At 35.1% G+C, this 13,262-nt stretch overlaps 1 protein-coding gene across 1 annotated transcript; it reads right to left on the bottom strand.

Annotated features, from left to right (window-relative positions):
* Window positions 1–413: 413 nt before the first annotated feature.
* LOC132697268 (importin-5) lies at window positions 414–13,040 on the bottom strand. The gene is made up of 10 exons (XM_060662623.1): window positions 12,856–13,040; window positions 12,319–12,630; window positions 11,810–12,124; window positions 11,359–11,698; window positions 10,950–11,306; window positions 10,328–10,603; window positions 8,705–9,064; window positions 4,224–4,669; window positions 2,047–2,665; window positions 414–1,087 (listed from the first exon to the last, which is right to left on the bottom strand). Exons 1-10 carry the CDS (start codon window positions 12,934–12,936, stop codon window positions 870–872), a joined length of 3,324 nt encoding a protein of 1,107 aa, XP_060518606.1. The 5' UTR covers window positions 12,937–13,040; the 3' UTR covers window positions 414–869.
* Window positions 13,041–13,262: the final 222 nt, after the last annotated feature.

Raw genomic sequence — 13,262 nt, 5'->3', positions numbered from 1 at the left:
TTCGATTGTTTTTTAGTGCAGCGAATCTAGAAAACGCAAATCATCCTGCTCGAAAGATCAAAAAGTGCCGAAATTGTTTTAGTCGGTTCTATTATTGCGTAAATAAAAATTATCGAAGCATTCAAAGAAGCTCACACCATCGCAAATTTGGACGGCGCTGTTATCGTTTGCAAGAGCTGAAGACACAGCAGGCTGATTATTGTCTGAGTGTTTGCAGAACAGCTTCACTCTCGTAAGGAAACGAATTTTTCCCGGAACATTTTCAAAACCGTTCACAGTCGCTTAGCAGGCGTTAATTCCGTGGCGCTTTGAATGCTTGTACCTTGCTCCTAATTGAAACTTTGCGGATTTAATAGAAATGTTTATCCAAAAAAAAAACTCGAATTTACACTGTAGGAAGTGAAAAAAACAAGTTTTATTGTAGACAATTTATTTGCAGACTCATTGGAACTCTGAGGGGACATATTCATAACAAGGCAAACATTTTGTTAGACTTAAACTTCCTAAGTTTGTCATTCTCGGGAAAACTACAATCCCTAATTCCCATATGCGCCTAACACAATTTATTTAAAACTGGAAGAATAATCAATAATATTTAACATTATTTCACAGCACAATAAAGTTTCAGTTGAAAAAACGACAAAATATATTTGCAATTGTTGGATGAACGTATAATATATAATGGATAATTTATGTACAAATTAATTAAAAAAAAAGAAAAACGTTCATATAACAGTGAAATTAATTTACCTTATCAAAAGGTAAAAACTATTTAGATCAATTGATACATTTAACCAGTAACTATCATTATAAAAATAAAATAAGCTATTTATAATTTTGAAGATGATAAAACTGTAGAAATTAATTTACTACGTGGGAGGCGGCGAATGCAATGCCATGTGTAATGCTTGCTGCAGTTCAGGTGTCATTGTCTGGACCACCGATTGAAAAAAAGACTCATTTAATTGTACTTGTCTTACGATGTTTAACATTCTAAAACCTTCTTGCGAGTTTGGTTCGATCGCCTCTTTGTAGAAGGCTTCAGCAATTATATGGATTATTTTCGGAATATTCTCATTGTTTACACCTAAAAAATAAAATGTTTACAGTAGTGTAAGATTTTAAATTAAAAATTGGCTGTGCCGCAAGTTTAAAAATGCTATTTCTCATGAAGAAACCAGGGGGTAAACACTATGTACAATTATGACTACTGTCTAGCCACTCGCTCCGAAGTAATTTAATGGTAGTCAAGCATGATGTACAGCGTGTTGCATTTAGAAAAAAAAACTTTTAGTTGAGTTTACATAAGCCCGAGTAAAAGTATAAGTATAACTGTGTATATTACTTTCCATCTTTAGTAGCCATGTGTTTAACAAACGAAACTGCAAAAAAGACTAATTATAACAAACCACGAGACAGAATATCTAATGCAGTAGCGTCATATTTTTGGCGAAATCCATATCCAAAATAGAATGCAGGGTGATAAAAAAATGTCCCATGTCCATGGAAATCATGTACAACTCATATAACAAAAGTTCATTTATCGAAAAAGACACTTTTTTTTTACTTTTTCCATAAAATATTGAGGTGAGCAAGCCGAACAAGCCGGGTACCGTCTTGTCTGCGTTCCATAATAAAATACAGGGTGTTTTAAAAAATGTTCCATGTCCATAAAAAACTGAACACAACTCATGTAACAAAAAATTCCAAAAACGTTAAGAAAATCAAAAGAATGATTCGAGAGGTAATCAATTTTCACCCAGTTTGCAGAGGCAGATTATTTGTGGAGATGAATGTAAAAAAGGCAAATGTTCTGAAAGCCTTGTGTTTTATCAAAATAAAGGTGGTAGATAACTGCTTGAGCCCTAGAGAAACAACAATTTTGGGAACTAAAACACCCGGTATTTCTCTCTAATTGGCCAAATTTTACTAAGGTATATTAGGCTCAATACCATTATTTTCGCGAGTTTAATCTATGATGCTTTTCGGCACCTTCCTTATGAACCATCCTGCATGCTTTAATTCTAAAATAGTTAATCAACTTACCGACCACGGCTTGATGATTTTGTTCAATTAAATCGCACATATAACTGTAAACGTGAGTGGCCTCGTCCGAGTCTTCGATCACGGGCAACCAAGAGAACCACAACGGAATAATTTCGTTCAAGTTTATGCCGGAATTATTGTACTTCATTATTTTCGTTATGGCGGATATCGCGTTCTCGGTGGCGTTCACGTTCCTTCCGTCTCTGGACTCCGGATCATTGACGATTTCAATCAATGATGGCACAATTTTCGCCAGTTCGCCAGCGAATTGTTCGCCGCCGAATTGGGCCAGCACACCCCAACCATACGCAGCTGCCTGACGAACCTCGCAACTCTTATCCCTAATGTAGACTGCCAATGGCTGAATGAAGTAACTTTGATATTTGACGCACAATGGGCCAGTGAATTCGATCGCGTCGTCGAACACGCAAATTCCCCACTGCCTGTCTGCCCAACTTCTGGTCGGGGTAAGAAGGTTAACAAAGTGATTTAAAACCTGATCGAAAAACGGTATAAAATTCTCCTTGTAGACTGTAAATAGAGAGTGCACCACATCCGCTACAGTGCTTAAAATGTATATGTCGCCCGATTCTTCGTCTTCTAGTTGTTCTTGTACCTCCTGTAACAAAACCCGAATATAATCGATCCTGTATCACAATATTGTTGAAAATTGGTGCCTGAAAGTATGCTTCGTTAACATTATTTTATCAGATTCTAAGAGTACATAAAAAAAATGTTGGTAAATTTCGAGGCACCAATGCAAAAAAGTGGCATCTGGATAAACTTTTTTTAAGCTTTCTGCCATTATTACATTAGGTGGCATTTTACATAGAATTGCAAGTTCAGTGCAACATACCATAATGGGCAGTTTTTTTCTTATTACAGGTAGACAGATGGATACTTTATTAACCACTTTCAGATTAAAAAATAAAACAATTGTGGTAAGTCATTTTCCACAGGTAAATAACGGTAAAAAAAAATATCAAAAAAAGGACACTATTTATTACATTAAATAAAAAACACCACCGATTAAGTTAAAAAAAATACATAAAAAATACTAGTAGCATCAGAGCAGAATCAGTGCCTTTGAAGGAACTTTTTTAAATATCTTTTAAATTTTTTATTACTGAGTCTTTTCATGGAAGTTTATAATACAAAGACAGATTTAACTTTTTTTTTTGGCATTTGGTATACTTAAATTTTTTAATGTGGAGGAAGTCACTTTTTCGGATAAAAGAAATTTAGCCGAAATGTATGTAGCATGTAACAAGACAATGCAAATTTAATTTAGTATATCAATTTTACACTACAAAGATATGGATCAAGCATAAATTAAAAACAAAAACGATAAAAAAAAAACAATATTAAATAAAGAAAACTAAGAAAGATTAATGATCTAGAAAGTGTCCCTCTACGAGATATTTTTTTAAATTAAATTTAAAAAACAATGAGAGACATTCTGTGATTGGCTAATCTGAGGATATTTATTAAGTAATCTAACAGACGTATAGGAGAAGCAGTGACGGACTTCTTAATTTTAGGTATTTCATACTGACAATTGAAACGAGTTCCACGGAAATGAATGAGATTTCTACAAGTCAGTTTTTCCAACAAATATGAGGGGAATCCAGTTTTAAGTAGTTTGTGAAGAAAACAAGCAAAACATAATTCTTCTGGGCTCGATATATATTTAACCATTTTAAATTGTGAAGTTTATGACTTGGTGTTTGCGTTTTAGAGTTTGTAATTTACATTTTAGATGACTCAAAACCAGTGCTTCACAGAGATTTTTGTTTAGTCTAAAGTTTGAAATATCTTAGAATTTTGGAAACCTGTGTACGAAATCTGAGTTCATTATCAAAGATGATACCCAAGTTTTTACATTCGTCAACAGCTGCAATTTTAACCCCATTTATAAATACATCCACCGTTTGGACAGCCCAACACTTAGCGGGCCCAAAATATATTGATGCAGACTTATTCGGATTTAAATTCAAGTCATGATCATTTGAAGACCAAGTCCAAGCATTTATTTAGCCAATTACAATTTAATTGTAATTCAGTTAAAAGAGAGGTTTGTGCAATGCGCACATTTAATGTTTCTGACATTATTTGTTACAGAAAATTGCATTATTATCGCATTATTTTAAAGAAAACAGCAAAAATATATCACATACCTCATCATAATCTTCATCAAGGTGTTTTTTGTGCCTATCATTTTCCCTTTCAAAATGTTCCGTCATGAGCTTATCGATAATTCTTAAAATTTCACTCATCGATTCTTGATTAATATAGGAAGGTCCCAGTTTTTGAATACATCTAGCTAAAGAGTCCAACATAATCAACAAAACTTCGTTTTCCGGTTCTGTGTCGATCGCTTTCAGCAATTCAGGGCAAATGTATCGCCACATGTCGCTGACGAACGCCGGTCCCTTGCAGGCGGCGCATTCTAGCAACCAAGGTAATGATTCGGCGGCCGTGTTGCGCACACCATCGTGAAAGTAAAACTTCAACATGGGTACCATCAATTTGACCGTTTCTTCCGCGTACGGTGCAAAACCGTCTTTCAATTCCCGTGCGTAGCACACCAGCATTATGCAAGCCGCTGCCTTGTCTTCTAAACCTAAAACAATTACACGTTTGGGAGCAAAATATCCAATTATGCACTGATCAGGCAAAGTATCACTTTAACACGTCATGAAGTCGTGTGGTTTTGTAAAAATATATCCAAAAACTAATGCTACTACTAGTAGTAGTAATATAGTACGCGACAGGTTGATACTTGTGATAAATTGTTGTAGTCGAGCTCGTAGCGCTTAGGGCGGCAGAACTTTCGCAAAACCCTGTATAAAGGGACTTTCACATCTCGCCGAACTTCAAAGTAACGCCAAACTTTGGTAAATATTAAAATTTGTACTGGTAATTGTGATTCAAAATTAGATTTTTTCAAATATCTCTCGCACCCTGTATGATAGACAAAAATTGAAACAGTTTACGATACTGTTCAAATCAAATTATCCCATCTTTAACCGTTTTTAATTTATCGCCAATAATTTAAACACAAAAAAGGAAATATAATTCAATGTTCGAAATAAATATTATAGCCTCTGGTATATGAATTTTTCCAATAGAGTACATGGTTTTCGAGAAAATCATTCTTTTCTGAAACCATGCAGTACGTCGTAATAGTGATTTTCATTTGGATTTTCTCCAATATCTCGACCAGCCTATGTGATAGACGAAAACCGTAAATACAAAAATTGTAGGTTTCGATATGGCACATAACACTAATTTGCCATATTTTTGACGAATTTTGATTTACGGCTAATAATTTGCTCTGGAAAAGGGCAATTTTCAGAGCAGATTTTTGTCCATAAGTGAAAAACCCTGTATAATATATATAATAATAAAAGTTTTAGCACAGGATCTTCCTCGTCTACTGGTTTAAGAATTTTGCTGATCGGATTAATACTTTTGGAGAAAATATTCTTTTTCTGGAAACCAAAATACCCCCAAAAAAAAATCTTTTTTTTTAAATACTTTTCGGTATTTGATCGCGCCCAACTTCCAACTTTAATGGTTTAAATGTGGGTCCCAACATATACTTTCCTGCCAAATCTGAAGTCGGTAGTTGCAAATTTAGGGCGCCTATTACGTTTTTCAATATTCCACGGTATTTCGCGGTATACCCAGTACAATAGGAAAAAAACGTTAAATACAAAAGTCTTGACTGTTTACACGAGCTATATTTTGGTGTTAAATAAATTGACTTCTGACAGCAGTCTTTCAGTTACGGTAAAATTTGATTAAAAGAAGAACCCCATATCCTGTACGTTTTTAAAATTTCTCAAAAATAAAAGTTTACAGCATTGGGTCTTCCAGATCTTTTGGTACACGATTTTATTAGATCGCGTAAACGGTTTTCGAGAAATGATTTTTTTTTCTTAAATACATGCAAACGCGGTTTTTAAATTTTTAAAAATAATTCCCCTCCCCCCCCCCCCCAACAATTTCAATAGGCTTCATCAGGGAGTCAAGCTCCATACACGTGTCAAATTTCAAGTCGATAGCTGCAAATTTCACACATTTATCGTGTTTCCTAGCAATGTCCAAAAAACAGTTGAAAATCTAAAAAAATGATAGACGCCGAGGTGCGATCGCGGCCTATTTTCATGGGTCTCGTGGGCTGTTTAAAAAGAGGCAAATCTGAATGTAGCAGCTCAAACGGTTCAATAGTTATTTCGATTTAATGTCCTATCCCTATCGACAAAGAAACGGAGAACAAAAAATTAAAAAAAAAATCACGACGCTGATCATTTTTGTACCAGTGGGGGGACGTACCGTTGCTGAGATACAAGTTTCGTTGTCAATTGTGTATGCTTTCGAAAAATTCGATTTAATCGATTTTTGTGGTCAATACTGACGTTTCGGATCATTGTCTAAAAACGTTTTTACCACCTTTCGGCTAGTAAGTATCACTAGTCGTTATCAAGTGAAAACGACGACGACTAAAGATGTTGTTGTGTAGGATAAAGGCAGCCTCGCAGATCGTAGCGCTCAGTTTTCACTTGATAACGGCAAATAATACTTTCTAGCCGAAATGCCGTTGAAAACGTTTTTGGTTAGTTTCTGAAAAAAAAATCAATAAAGGGTCTGCAAAAATGATTTTTCAATAACTGTTTACGAGACCAAAAAAATTATTGAACCGGAAGACGCAGAAGATACGGCTCCATAAACTTTTATTCTTGACAATTTTTCAAAAATATACAGGCTACTCCGCAAATTCAAAAAAACTGAAAAATGGGTCCCCTTATTATTGGAAATTGGTTATACCTGAAAGACTATATTTCAGATCTCACTTTCTTTTATATTGCGATATAGCCCACCTAGACAGCAAAAACTTTTGTATTTAAGGTTTTCACCTATTGGACAGGGTGTTCCCGATATTCCGTGCTAAATAAGAAATGTGTTAAGTGTCCTAAAATATCAACTTCAAATTTAAACGGTAGCAATTGGGCGTAATCAAATTTTACCAATTATTTTTTAAAAATGTTTGGAAAAAATTTTTTTTTGGTAATTTTAGCTTCCAGAAAAATATATTTTCCTCCATAATCGTTAATCCGATTGGCACAATTCTTTAACCGGCAGATGCAGAAAATCCAGTGCAATAACATTTATTTCGGGCATTTTTTTCGATTATACACACAGGGTTTTCTAATTATCGGCAAAAATCTAAAAGACCTAGAAAATTGTTCTTTTACAGAGTAAATTATTAGCTGCAAATCAAAAATTGTAAAAAATATGCCTAATTGGTGCAAACGCTGTCACAGGCCGCATCAAGAGCTGCAATTCTTGTATTGGCGGTTTTCGTCATACGCTGCTCGAGATATTTAAAAAAAATCCATATTGAAATCGCTATTTCGGGGGCTGTCAAGACGCCATTACGTCATTGATTATTACGGCGCACTGCATGGTTTCAGAAAAAACTTATTTTAAACCATTTACTATTTTCAAAAAAATTTTGGATCAAGAAACGTGGAAGATCCAGGGCTATAGCCTCTACTTCGAACATTGTTTGAATCATATACTGGGTGTGTCGTTTATGGGCAAAAAATCTGAAAGATCTTATAAATTTCCGTTTTTGTGAGTAAATTATTGGTGATAAATGAAAAACCGTGAAAGATGGGATAATTTTATTTGAACAGTATCGTAAACCGTGTCGTGAGAGAGTTTCAGGTTTCGTCAATTATACGGGGCGCGAGATATTTGAAAAAATATCATTTGACAACGCTAGAATTTGTGCAAATTTTAATATTTACCGATGTTTGCTGTAACTTTGAAGTTCGACGAGATGCCATTTTACGACGAGGACATTTTATGCAGGGTGCATGCACAACTAAATTACATCGATTTTGTTAAAGTTCCAGAGTGGTCCGCAAGAGGACGATAAAAAAACAATGCATCCCTTTACCAACGCAATTTTTATAATAAAAAGCTGCTTCGCGCTGCGCGCTACCACCTTGCCCCGCCCTGCGACTATTTTTCGAAAGTAATCTTGTTTACCTTTACCTCAATAAATTGTTGTGTCGCGCAATAATGTAATATAGAGATTTTTTTGACCCAATTTAATTAGTTACTACCGTTATATATACAATACATAGATCTGTATTCTACCTATATGAATGCGCTGTCAAAGTTTAAGAAGTTATCAATTTTATTTTATACTCTTTTCTATCACGCCATTGCCATTCCAGTTTAGATCGAGTTCACTGGAGAAAATTAATAAACAAAAGAGGGACGGATAAAATGAGATTAATTTTTGACGGCTGTGTCGGGAGCGCAGCTCTGACGTTCCAAGTTTTAACAAATTAAACGACTTATGCCAGCGTTTCCGTCTTTATCCGCATTAGTTTAACGAAATATAGATTGTTGATGGACATAGAAAACCCCCCAGTTTTGGAACAAATAAATATTTTGTTTATTACAGTGTGTTTTTATATACGTGCATATTTAGGTTTGTGGCATGTTGAGGGAAATGAATGAACGTTATTGTAAAGCTAAAATTTTCGAAATAATTCTGTGTAAAAATATTTATAATCCTTTAATATATCAAGATACTATTCAACAAACTGCAAGCAAACGCAAAAAAAAAACTTACCGGCTGTCCGAATACCGAAATTTTTCTGCTCCCCGAGAGAGACAAACTCCCATTCATTCACTTCTCCGTCGATATCCGCCATTGCATCGCTATCCAGTAAAGCGACCTCCGGTTTCATTGCCGCCGTTTTCATGACAGGTCCCATTACCAAGGGTAAGTAAGGTTCAAAGTTTTTGCCCAACACTTTACATATTCTGGACCATGCGGAAATTAAATAACTCGTTTGTGGATCGTCGTCTGGCAATTCGATGCCGTTACCGTGAGTTTTCAAAAGCATGTCCATGACTTGAGTGGCGTCGCTACTGAATTTTGCCGTGCCGACTGCTACTCCGATGAGCGTTACACATTCTATCGCTTTACCTATGTGAGAAAACGGAGAATAGATCAAAGATATAATTAGATCTCACTTTTTAAAAAATATTGAGTGAGATCGTCTTTGTTTGTGGCTGTGCGGCCACTGTCGAAGAGAATTATTAATTAATTAAATAGGTAGGTACAAGTTGTTCACTTTATATCACTCAGCAAGCAGTCTGTATACAAATAGAGTGTGTCAATACAAAAATATGCAAGCATAAGCAAAAAGCAGTATCCAAACAATTGGATATTGCTTTTTGACGTAAAAGGGACTATACACATTCACGCAACCTCGAGGTTCACCAGTTGGTGGGGCCTGCTGTTGTGCGAAAAATGAAGTTGACCTTCGCACTTGCTCTAAAAATCAGACACAATCTGATTCGCTACGAGCCGCGCTTGGAACTGAACGCGCCTTGAGTTTTGACCTATACACATTCTCACTTACTCGGGTGCCTCGACCTGTATAGGCAAGTCTTAAATTTGTCCCTTTGTTTTTTTTAATGCTTGTTGTCACAACATTTTTCCTATGTTCACAATAAACTATTACAAATTAGGATGTCCCGGGATACTTTCAATTTCAAGTTATTACCTTTAGAAATCAGTTTATTAAATGTTAAAAAATTAATTCCCCTTCCAGTTACGCGCAGCCAATAAAAAAAAGTATATCTCTGTATGCCTGTGGGCACTAAACAATGTGAACCAAGTGCAAAATTGTATTATAAGACATTTTAGAATACAGTTGATAACCGATAAGCATTATTATTAAATACAAATTAATTTCCTTGAAAAATACAGAGAGAGAGCTTGTCATGATATGCAAGGTTAATCTAAATGTAAGAAAAAAATTATACTAAATTTAATTTAAATACACAGGTAATTACTTGTATTTATTAAGTTAAGTCAACCTGAATGTAAAATAGTTTTATTTCAGTGGCTTTGGAAATCCTTTTATTTCTTATTTGTTAAACTACTAGTTCAAAAGAAAAAGATTTCAGTTCCCTCACAAGATAAGGGATAGAGTTAAAAATGTATTATAACCATTATAAAAGGTCCCTAAATATTCAGTGTCCTAGGAAAAGCGATAAGACTGCAACACTGATGATATTATATTAGATCATTTTTTAAGCCATTAGTGGATATTGTAGCAATAAATCAAATGTTTGTAATGGAAAAATAAAAAAGATTGGAGGATTTCGAAGTTTTAAATAGTGAACTATACTCTGAATGTCAGTATGTGACTAGATAAAATCCCAACTAAAAACTACAAACCTCTCAACAATTTGTATTCCTGTTTATTAGCATTTTCAATTATATACTTCAAACAAGGCATCAGACGATCATAGTAAGTAACAAATTCATCTTCAGCTGTGTCTGCAATGCTGGCTATGGTAGTGACAACCTGTTCCAATACCAATTTAGTACCCTTTTCAAGCAGCTCTTTCACTTTAGATGTCAAAATTCCTTCTAACTTTGCCATTAATGGTTCCAAGTAACCACTTAGGATATGCTTTGGACAGTCTTCAGCAAAATTGACCATCGCTGCACCTATAATATTTTTTTGTTAGATTGATCAAGTATGTATGTCACAGATTAGTGTTCTGTGGCACATATATCTTAATGTTTCAATTAATTATATTCATATAAAGGCGTCTAATTCACTTGCTTCTGGTAGCAATTTTGAGCCACAAAGATCTATGAAAAATAATTTAAAGTTGAATAAATCTAGAAGCAATTATATTGCTTTCAAGGGAAGTTGTCAAAAATATCTAAACTTAAATACTGCTTTAAACATCAATGGTGACACGGTAAAGGAAAGTAAATATTTTGGGGTGGTTTTGACTATGCGGCTTTCACAGCACTAATTAACTTTTTAAGTAATTCTAATGCTTACCTGCATGAGCTTGTACTCTTGGATTACTATTATCATCTAGTAACATCAATAGACCAGGCACCACACGATCGTGAAATTTCTTCTCAAACACAGGAGCAAAATCAGAAGCCATCTGACCAATGGCATTGCAAGCGGCATAACGCACCCTTGGATGGGGATCGTGGAAATATCTAACCACACCTTCCATGACCCCAGGAACGCCGTCCATTATTTGGGGTAACATGGGCTCCATTTGTTTGAGGCAGCCCTCTCCTATAGCGCTGATCGCCATCAACGCAGCATGACGCTGTTTCCAGTCAGGACTAGCCAACATTTGAGGAATATTTGCTGTTACAAGAGGTAGAATAACTTTACCGCCTTAAAATGCTTTCCTTTAATAAATTGGCAAAAATTCGTACTCTAAGTCTACCTAAACCACAAGCCAACCGATCTAAGGCAGCTTCTGCAACAACATTGTTGCAGTCATTATCTTCATCAAGCAATTCATCTGACTCAGCCCATCCTTCCTCTTCTTCTAAATCTGCCATAAATTGCAAAATAAGTGGAACCAATTGTTCCATGTATCTCGCCGCATGCTTTCTGACCATGGCTGGGGCCACCTCTGCTAGAGTAACCATCACTTCAAGGGCTAAAGTTCTCCAACTATCCAAGGCACTGGTTTCATTAAACAAGCTTATACAGATGTCATAAATTCCCAATAATTGCGGCCTTAAGAATTTTGGAGTATTTTCTGCTAAATCAATTAAAACCTGTAAAGATTTCTTTCATTATTTGGCAGCAGATGGTATAAAAGTAAATACTACCAGCAATATGTCACTTTTTTTTTCTTATTATAAACCTCTATTCAAAATTTACACTACCTTTAGAAGGGTGTCATCTTCCTGTTGTTGGATGTTTTCAGCAATAACCATTAACATGGGGCCTAATAAATCGGAAAAGTGTTTCAATATTTGTGTTTCTTTGTCATTTACTACAATGAAAGCACCCACTGCCCTGACAGCTTGGAACCGAACTTCATATGCTTCTGAAGGTTGTAAGCTTTGCAATAACATATGTTTAATCAAATCTAAATAATTGTTTTGTTGATTTCCAAAAATTCCAGGAACACTAGTGAACATCTGTAAGGCAGCCTCTTTGAGCACTGGGTTGGAGTCATTGGCACAGTGGAATAAGAACTAGAAAATTGTTTTATTGCACTCATTATAGTTCTCTACTTTGAAGTTTTTGAAGATTATATGCTGTTAAATCACAATTTATTAATTATAGAACATTTATTTTTGTTTTCTTAATATATCTGATTAACATGAATATAAACATCAAAAATCAACTTTATCCTCCAATTCCCTCCTTATTTAATAAATAAACCTACTTGCAAAAATTCAGGCCATTGGTTGTTTCCTTCTTCATCTATTAGATTTCGAGCTACTTCAGCTACAACTTCACATACTTTGTGTCGTAACTGTTCAGTTTGAACTTGTTGGACTCCTAGTAGAACTTGTTCTTTGAGCTGAGCTTGACTTTCAGGTGGGAGCTTTGGATAAAACTCTGCAAAGTCGTTTGAAAAAACACGTCGAAGTAACACTGCAGACATCTGCCTTGCATCATCTCCCAAGCTGGCATTGTGTATTGCACCAAGTAAATGACTGACCTTACTTTCTATTGGAAGATTTGAATAGGCCTCCTATGGTATAAAAGAAATATATAGTACTGGCTCAGTCAATAATACACAGTATTAATTTAACTAATTATTCTGTAAATTTTGAGCAACTGCAAAAATGTAAAGAGCTACAAAGGTTTGTATCCAAAGATGCTGGACACACGTTTTGCAGCATTTTTTTGACCACCAATGTGAGGTACAAATCATTTGAAGATTAACACTTTGACAAAAATGACATATAAAACATACCTCCGCTTGGACTCTAATGTTATTATCGGTGGATAAAAGTGTTGACAGTATTTGATAAAATTGTTCTCTATCACCGGCCATGGCAGTTCATTCATAAAAAGCACGTAAAGGAACGTCACAAATACCTCCAAAACGTAGTTGACGGATTCCAGTTCAGCCAACTTAGCTTGGTCAAAATTGCTCATCATCAACTAACAAAGGAGAAAGTAAAATACAATATATAATAATTTTCGGTTGGCAAGGCAAGCTAACTAGACTTGCCGGAGGTTGTGGGTTCAATTCCCACCGGGAGTAGTGGGTATTGTGATTGTCTTAAAAAAATAAAAAACACCTATTTCTAAGTTTGCTCGTATTGCCTTATTGCCGTATTGTTTATGAAGTAGTGGCCAAATAAAGCGTAATGAAAA

Source organism: Cylas formicarius, unplaced genomic scaffold, assembly GCF_029955315.1.
Source record: "Cylas formicarius isolate icCylForm1 unplaced genomic scaffold, icCylForm1.1 PGA_scaffold_1__22_contigs__length_36826433, whole genome shotgun sequence".
Classification (NCBI taxonomy): domain Eukaryota; kingdom Metazoa; phylum Arthropoda; class Insecta; order Coleoptera; family Brentidae; genus Cylas; species Cylas formicarius.
This window is presented reverse-complemented; position numbering and strand designations above follow the sequence as displayed.

Excerpts from the sequence above, each read along its gene's own strand:
- LOC132697268 (XM_060662623.1), bottom strand. The coding sequence starts at position 12,936 with ATGGCCGGTGATAGAGAACAATTTTATCAAATACTGTCAACACTTTTA. Across the intron at positions 11,699-11,809 it reads AAGATGACACCCTTCTAAAG|GTTTTAATTGATTTAGCAGA; the intron begins GTAGTGTAAATT and ends AAATCTTTACAG. Across the intron at positions 1,088-2,046 it reads AAATCATCAAGCCGTGGTCG|GTGTAAACAATGAGAATATT; the intron begins GTAAGTTGATTA and ends TTTATTTTTTAG.